Below are 9,003 nucleotides of genomic sequence, written 5' to 3'. Positions count from 1 at the left end.
TCTCCACAGGCTGGCTGAAAAGTGGTTTGAGAGAGTGGACAAATATCAGGGAAGAGGAACAGAGTTCCAGAAATCTTTCTTTCATCTGCAAGGCTTTTTTCTGGAGCCCTGAAGGCAAGAGGTTTATGATGTCATCTGTGAAGTATATAGTCCATGTGTAGGATTTAGGGAGGATGCTGATGTAGGGATTCCACTCTGATGGATCTCAACAATGTCTCTCGGCGATGAGGAAACAACAAACAGCCAGGAGAGGAGATACTGGAGGATGCCATCTAAAGGTAGGGAGAAGAAAAGCAACTCTCAAGCATTTGGCGCAAGACACACGTTTTCAGTCGCTGTCTAACGCAACCCAAATAAATGAAATGCCAAACAACAAGACAACTAAATTCAATGTAAAATAAATAAAACATGGTAACAAATATACACTGCCTGCCCAAAAAAAAAGTTGCAGGATTCGTTTGGATTTAAATAAGCAGCCTATTATTGCTCTTATGTTTGACTATCAGGTTAAAAATGTGGTAAAAAATTGTTTTTATCAGTTAAGGACTATTGCTAAAATGAAATCTTTTTTGTCTGTTCCTGATTTGGAGACAGCGATTCACGCATTTATCTCCACATGTTTGGACTACTGCAATGCTTTATATGTAGGAATTAGTCAATCTCTTATCTCAAGATTGCAGTTGGTTCAAAATGCTGCAGCGAGGCTGATTGCTGGTATTAAGAAGAGGGAGCATATTACTCCTGTTTTGAAAAGGCTTCTTTGGCTCCCTGTGAAATATCGGATACAGTATAAGATTTTGTTATATGTTTATAAAGCTGTTCACGAATTGGCCCCGGAATATATCAAGGATTTGGTGCTAATGAACTCTAGTAGATCTCAAAGGTCTTTTAATTGTCTACTGCTCTTTGTTCCAAGAACTCGACTTAAAACTAAAGGAGATCGAGCTTTTTCAGTCGCTGGCCCTAGACTGTGGAATGCTCTTCCCCCTGATATTAGAACTGCACCGTCAGTTGATGTTTTTAAAATTCGTGTGAAAACGTATTTGTATTCTGTTTGTTTTAATGCTTGACTTTGTCATTGCATATTGTATGTATGTTTTTTCTTGTTTTTGGATGTACAGCCCTTTGGTCTACGTTGTAGTTGAAGGGGCTATATAAATAAATGAGACTTGAGACTATTATTGGATCATTATTGCAGTGATTAATGTGTTTCAGCTGGGAAAAATTCTTTGACTGATGCAGTGTGTAGCTTCTCATTTCTTAAACAACAATGTCGGAAGATGTATCCCGTGGTCGTGGAAAAGATGTTACTGTTTCAGAAGGGGCAAATTATTGGCCTGCGTCAAGCAAAGACAAAAAAGGACATTGCTGAAATCACTGGAATTGGGTTAAGAACTGTTATTCGCATTATAACATTATAGCATTATATTATCACATTATCAAAACATGGAAGGATTGTGTAGATCACTAAAACACTTGATGTCACATCATAAAAATACAACAGTAGAACTCATGGCTGTTTAATAGTGAAAGTAAGAATATTTTCACATGCACAATGCGATGAGAACTTACATAATTGGGACTAAACAGCTGTTTGCCCACAAGAAAGCCACTTAGTAAGGCTAATCGTAAAAATGACTTCAATTTGCTAGGGAGCATAAAGATTGGACAGTGGAGCAACATGGTCATGTGGTCTGATGAGTCCAGATTTACGCTATTGCAGAGCGATGAGCACGTCAGGGTAAGAAGGAAAGCGCACAAAGCGATGATCCCATCATGCATAGTGCCCACTGTACAAGCCTCTGGAGGCAGTGTTATGATCTGGGGTTGCTTCAATTGGTCAGGCATAGGCTCAGCAAGTTATGGTGGCAATAAAATGGTTTAGAGAGTAACGGTAACTTAATTAATACTAGCAAGCAATTTGCTTAAGTAGTGTAAAATTTCTTTTAGATTTTTTATTTATGTATTTTTTACTATTTCTTTTAGAATTTTTAAAATTTCCCTCTTAGTGAAGTAATTCCATCAGAAACAATCGTAGCCGAACAGGAAAACCCCTATTTATAGCTCATATACATAGCTACTTCTAGGCAAAGTCGATGCCCATGCTATAGATATCACGTTGTCAATGTACTCTTCTGCGCATGCGCTATTGCGCACTTGCGCAGTAGTAGATTACAACGTACAATTCAGTGTAAAAAAACACGTCTGACTTGTTCGCAGTGGAGTAGAGCAGGTATGTTTCCTTTAAAAAGTATATTCGATTATCGAGTATTTATGCTTTATATTTTGTTGGTTATATTAATTCGTTATTATAAAAATATAGTTTCTCTTTTATTTCAGACACATTGCAAGCAATGAGCACCACCAAAGTAGCCCTGGTGACTGGTGCCAACAAAGGCATCGGGTTTGCAATCGTGCGGGCGCTGTGCAAAGACTATGCCGGGGATGTGTACCTGACAGCCCGTGACATCGGTCGAGGAACCGCGGCTTTGGACAGTCTGAAGAAGGAGGGGCTGTCACCGCTCTTCCAGCAGCTGGATGTCAATGACCCAAACAGCGTTCGCACGGCACGGGACTTCTTCAAAGAGAAGTATGGAGGAGTGGACGTTCTCATCAACAATGCTGGGATCGCCTTTAAAAGTAAACGAAAGCATTTGCTTGAATTCAAACCTAAAAATGTTACAATCTCTGTGCAATTAAAACAATTGCTTATTTATTCATGGCAGTGGCAGACACGACCCCCTTTGGGATCCAAGCAGATGTGACTATGAAGACCAATTTCTTTAACACTAGAGATATGTGCAACGTGTTCTTGCCCATTATCAAACCAGGAGGTAGGTCACACCAACTGTGCTTTTTGAATTTGTTGCAGAACCTGCTTGTCTTGTTTTTCTCTTTCTCTTCTCCTCTCCAGTCTTCTCTTCTCAGAATCAACCTTATTGGCAAAGTATGTTGCATACACAAGGAATTTGTTATTAGGTCCAGAAGCTTCACAGGATAGTCACAAGATAATGGTTTTAATATTTATCTCTATATTAGATAATTATATGTAATAGTATATAAGTAAATATGAATTTACAGTTGGGACATTGCACCATGAGGATATCTTGCGCTCTTCTCTTAAAAAAAAGAACAGTTCACCCAAATATTTACATTTTGTCATCATTTACCCACCCTCATGTTGATCCAAACCTGTATGTATTTCTTTCTTCCATGGATCAAAAATGTGATTATTTTATAGAATATCATAGCCACTATTTTCCATATAGTGTAAGTGAATGAGAACTGGGGCTTTCACACTCATAACACAACATAAAATTGGCCCATATGACGCATGCCCTGTTTTCCAGTTCTTCTCAAGTCATACGATAGCGTTTTGTGATTTAAGTCATTATTCACTGATAATCTTCCCCTGCAGATTCGTGAACAAACCATTCAGACAAGTTTTGTGATCTGGATCAACTATGTATGGAAAACATCACAATCAGAAGACCTATTTGTTCATGTATTAGACATTGCTAATTCGCTAATGAACTTGCATGAACATACCAAAGAGAGCTAGATCTAGTACATCCTTACATTTCTGTTCCTCACACAAAGCTATTGTCTGTTTGCAGATGACTTGGAAAATAGCATGCAAGACATATGGTCTACTTAAATTATATTTATATGGTGTTTTTGCCATTTTGGAGCTTGACAGCCTCAGTACTGATTCACTTTCATTATATAAAAAGACTGATTAGGATAATCGTCAATCATCAACCGTCAATCATCACATCATACTGGTTTGGAAATGCATAAAGACAGATTTGTCTCCTTTTTATTAGACACTTTTATTATGCTTTTAGGTCGGGTGGTGAATGTCTCTAGCACGATGGGCTCTATGGCTTTGGGCCGCTGCAGTCCAGAACTCCAGGCCCGTTTCCGTAGCGATGACATCACAGAGGAGGAGTTGGTGGGACTGATGGAGCGATTTGTCCGTGATGCTCAGGAAGGGCTTCATTCAGAAAGAGGCTGGCCCAACACTGCATATGGAGTCTCCAAAACCGGCCTTACCACCTTAACTAGAATCCTGGCCCGAAATCTGATGAAAGAGAGGCCCGGAGATGCGATCCTCTGCAATGCCTGCTGTCCAGGTTGGGTCAGGACTGACATGACTGGACCAAATGCACACAAGACACCAGATGAGGGTGCTGTCACTCCAGTGTACTTAGCATTGCTACCTGCAGGGGCCAAAGAGCCCCATGGGCAGTTTGTTTCCGAGATGAAAGTTCAGCCCTGGTGAGAGAGAGGTTTTGTATGTTTGTGTTTCAGAGCTGGAGGGGTCAGCTCTAAATCCAGACAGTCTACTTCTAGAAAGTTGCAGTTTGAACCTTTGATAGAATACCTCTGGTACTCAAAAAAATATACAAAAAGTTACTATGTGTGTCTTGTGTATTTTCATATTATTGTAAATATAACATAAAATGCAAAAGCTTTCAAAAGTTTTTGTGAGCAGACAAATTGAATAGCCAAAAATGTAAGCACAGATCTGTTTAAATTCATACTCTTAACATCCGAATCCAAATTTGCGTGACAAGAGTGTGTGACATTAAGCAATCCTATAATTGAGACCAAAAATTTAAAACTCTGGTGTGTGTGTGAGTGTGTTGGTACAAAATGAGATAAAAAAAAATGTGTACCTAATTTATTCTTTAGTTAGTCCTCAATAAAGAATGAATCTTAATAAGTGGATTTTAACATGATCAGGGTTGAAAGTTAAAGTAATATTCAGGGTTCAATACAAGTTAAGCTCCATCGACAGCATATGTGGCCTATTGTTGATTACCACAAAAATGACAACTTGTCCTTCCTTTTTAAAAAAAAAAGATAGAAACAAAAATCTGGGTTAAAGTGAGGCACTGTGGAAGTGAATGGGGTCAATCTGTAAACATTAAAATACTCACCGTTTCAAAAGTATAGCCACAAGACATGAACAATATGTGCTTTCACATGATTTTTTAACATCAATATGATTGATAGCCAGTAGCCATATCACCCTGCAGCTCTTGCCTGGGTGCCCACTAAAGCTAAGCAGGGTTGAGCCTGGCCAGTACCTGGATGGGAGACCTCCTGGGGATAGCCAAGGTTGCTGCTGGAAGTGGTATTAGGGAGGCCTTCAGGAGGTGCTCACCCTACGGTCTGTCTGGGTCCTAATGCCCCAGTATAGTGATGGAGACACTATACTGTAAAAAGGCACTGTCCTTTGGATGAGATGTTAAACCAAGGTCCTGACTCTCTGTGGTCATTAAAAATCCTGAAATTCCCTAAACATTGGCCCCTATCTATCATGGCCTTGTATTAATCTCCATCCCTGAATTAGCTACATCACTCTACTCTCTCCTCCCCACCAATATCTTGTGGGTGTTCTGGTGCACTATGGCTGCCGTCACATCATCCATATGCTATATAAAGCGCTTTGAGTGCCTAGAAAAGCTCTATATAAATGTAAGGAATTATTATTATGATTTTAGTGTGATAAAATCATTTGGTTACCCTTATTGTGTAAAGTTATCCAGTTTTACAACTTCTTTGCCTTGATGATGTAACGCCATAAACCCTAAACCGACCATAAAAACGACGATTTAAACTTTACAGCTCAAATAATACACAAGTTTTAACAGAAGAATTAATGTAAGGGCTTTTATAAAATGATAAGCTTCACATTTCTGCCTTTTAAACCCTCCAAACATTGGCCCAATTCACTTCCATTGTAAGTGTACAGCTTCACTGTAACCTCCATTCTTGCTTAGAAAAAGAGGGACAAGTCGAAATAAATTTTTGTGGTAATCAACATGGTCACAAATGCTGTTGACTGAGCTTAACTTGTATAGAACCTGGAACATACCTTTAAGAGTGTTGTGCCTGCAATCAAAAACTAATAATAATCATATTAATCTGGAAAAGCATCCTACGTTATGAATTACCTAAATAAAGTTTCATAATCTATCTCTCCCAGGTGTATTGTTTCTTTCGAGCTAATGAAAGATGTATTTTATGCATGTATTGAGAAGTCCACATAGTTTGGAAGAAAAAACTTAGACCGTAGCATTTTACGCTACCAAATTTGTGCTAGTTAATTTCGTACAGCAGTCATGAATATGACCCTACACATCCACGCCCTGTCTGAAGTCTTTACATTGACAATGAGGGTGCCTGCCTGTCTTAAAAGAGGACTTCCGGGCATTTACTGAATGTTTTGTCAGATTACCAATTTATACCAACATTTATTTCTGACAACATATGTTGTCCTTCAGATTTCATATTTCTGCCTTTTAAACCCTCCAAATATTGGCCCCATTCACTTCCATTGTAAGTGCTTCACTGTAACCTCAATTTTTGCTTTTTTTTTAAGAATGAATAGCGTACAATGTGTAGAGAGTCTGAGTACAGCACAGAAACCCTCATTATAAATAATTACTCTGACATAACTAAGTAAACAAAGCAGAAAATGCAACCTCCGAATCACGATCACCATTGTTTAGGTGAATGCAATTGCTAACAGACGATGCCATTGCCACCACCCTCCATCTGGCTCTCACCCACCTAGATAAAAAGGACTCATACGTTCGAATGTTGTTCATAGATTTCAGCTCAGCATTCAACACAATAATTCCTCAGCACCTGATTGGAAAGCAGAACCTACTGGTCCTGGACACCTCCCTCTGCAAATGGATCCTGGACTTCCTGACTGGCATACAGAGAGGAGGTACAACGGACTGGTGTAGAGCCAACAACCTGCCTCTGAATGTCGACAGAACAAAAGAGATGGTGAAAAGAGAGGTGAACACTTTCCGCTGAACATCGACGGCTTCTCTGTGGAGATCGTCAAGAGCACCAAATTCCTCTGTGTTCACCTGGTGGAAAACCTCACCTGGTCACTCAACACAGCTCTATTACCAAGAAAGACAACATCATCTTCTTCGAAGCCTGAGAAAAGCACATATCCCACCCCCCATCCTCACTACATTCTATAGAGGGACTATTGAGAGCATCCTGAGCAGCTGCATCACTGCCTGGTTTGGGACTTGCACCGTTCGGCAAAGCCCTGCAGAGGATAGTGAGAACAGCTGAGAAGATCATCGGGGTCTCTCTTCCCTCCAAGACATTTACACAAAGCGCTGCATCCGCAAAGCAACCAGCATTGTGGATGACCCCACACACCCCTCACACAAACTCTTTACCCTCCTGCCATCTGGCAAGAGGTACCGAAGCATTCGGGCCTTCACGGCCAGACTGTGTAACAGCTTCTTCCCCCAAGCCATCAGACTTCTCAATACTCAGAGACTGGACTGACACACACACACACACACACACACACACACACACACACACACACACACACACACACACACACACACACACACACACACACACACAAAAAAGTGTACGCATCCAACCTTTGCACATGTCCAGAGTTGCACTTTAATTCATTGTCACTTTATACCTGGCTGCTACCTCAATAACTGCTATGTCCATAGAACACTATTTCATAGTATGTTATGTTTACATTTGGCATTTTTAGAAAGTGTCATCTTTTTGCACTATTCATTACAAATGTGCACTGGTCTGCATTGCGCTGTGTCTTACTGTGTCTATTGTCCTGTTCCTTTTATGTGGTTCTGTGTTTGCACTATGTTGTTTTATGTAGCACCATGGTCCTGGAGGAACGTTGTCTCATTTCTCTGTGTACTGTACTAACGGTATATGGTTGAACAACAATAAAAAAACACTTGACTTGATGTGTGAAAAGGATTCCTCATGCTCCCTGAATCACTCTTTCAACATTTGAGCCTGATGAATCTTGGCATTGCTGTTCTTGAATATGCCCGTGCCGTCAGGGAAGAAAAAATCCATTGATGGAATAATCTGGTCATTTAGTACATTCAGGTAGTCATCTGTCTTAATTTTATTAGCGCATAACCTTGCTGAGCCTTGAACAGACCAACTGAATGGGCTTGTACAGTGGGCACTATGCATGATGGGTACATCGCTTTGTGCGCTTTCCTTCTTAACGCGCCAATCGCTTTGGAATAGGGGAAATCTGGACTCATCAGACCACATGACCTTTTTCCATTGCTCCACAGTCCAATCTTTATGCTCCCTAGTTTTTTCCGATTAGCCTTACTAACAAGTGGGCAACTCTCTTGTGGCCACACAACTGTTTAGTCCCAATCATGTATGTTCTCATTGCATTGTGCATATGGAAATTCTCTTACTTTTACTAGTAAACAGCCATGAGTTCTACTGTTGAATTTTTACTATGTGACTTCACCAAGAGTTTTAGTGATCTCCGATCATGCCATATGTGAAAGTGAGCTGCCAATGTAAGGTAACCAAAAATTCCATATTTCTTCTCCTTTCCTTACTTTTGCATTTTCTGCTTTTTGCAAGTATTTCATCCCTGTGTGATATTTTGATGCTCAATGCAATGGTTTGTTTTTATAACAGGCTGAAAGAAGGTGTGGGAGTCATCGGGGTAATAGAGTGCAATTTTCTCCAACCTACTCACAACAAACAGGACTTTTATGACACTGATAAATACATGTGCGCTGAACAAACATTGGTTATCCCACCAGTGGTATTTGCCTCTGATGCCCTTGAGTTAGTTCAGAAAGACCATGCACAACCTCAGTATAAAGCTGGAGGAGAACTGGAATGAAATTCACTGCAAACCAAATAAAGAGGATACAAAGTGCAGAGTAGCAATAGAGGAAGTGTTGTGAGTACTGCAGTCAGTAACCTGACAGTAACACAAAAAGATTACAGGGTTTAAAGAGAAATCAAAGTTTTTTTAATACTTCAGTTCTTTAAAGGTTTACTCATTTTAAAAGTTGTACTTCTAAATAAATGTATAATAATTTTAAAACCTATTTATAATATCATGACCACTCATGCAAGATGAAGAGTTATATCAGTAACCTGATAAAAGTTATTTTATTCTACATCGGGCAGGGTCGTCTC

General features: G+C 39.8%; 1 protein-coding gene across 1 annotated transcript; it reads left to right on the top strand.

Annotated features, from left to right (window-relative positions):
- Positions 1-2,173: 2,173 nt before the first annotated feature.
- Positions 2,174-7,330, top strand: LOC127643998 (carbonyl reductase [NADPH] 1-like). The gene is made up of 4 exons (XM_052126980.1): positions 2,174-2,233; positions 2,341-2,640; positions 2,727-2,834; positions 3,849-7,330. Exons 2-4 carry the CDS (start codon positions 2,355-2,357, stop codon positions 4,283-4,285), a joined length of 831 nt encoding a protein of 276 aa, XP_051982940.1. The 5' UTR covers positions 2,174-2,233; positions 2,341-2,354; the 3' UTR covers positions 4,286-7,330.
- The last annotated feature ends 1,673 nt before the right edge of the window (positions 7,331-9,003 follow it).

Source organism: Xyrauchen texanus, chromosome 5 (genome assembly GCF_025860055.1).
Source record: "Xyrauchen texanus isolate HMW12.3.18 chromosome 5, RBS_HiC_50CHRs, whole genome shotgun sequence".
Taxonomy (NCBI): domain Eukaryota; kingdom Metazoa; phylum Chordata; class Actinopteri; order Cypriniformes; family Catostomidae; genus Xyrauchen; species Xyrauchen texanus.
The sequence above is the reverse complement of the archived record's forward strand: the minus strand, read 5'-3'. Positions and strand labels throughout refer to the sequence as shown.

Coding starts and splice junctions, on each gene's coding strand:
- LOC127643998 (XM_052126980.1), top strand. CDS start 2,355: ATGAGCACCACCAAAGTAGCCCTGGTGACTGGTGCCAACAAAGGCATC. Junction 2,641..2,726: donor TGCTGGGATCGCCTTTAAAA/GTAAACGAAAGC, acceptor TATTCATGGCAG/TGGCAGACACGACCCCCTTT. Junction 2,835..3,848: donor GCCCATTATCAAACCAGGAG/GTAGGTCACACC, acceptor TTATGCTTTTAG/GTCGGGTGGTGAATGTCTCT.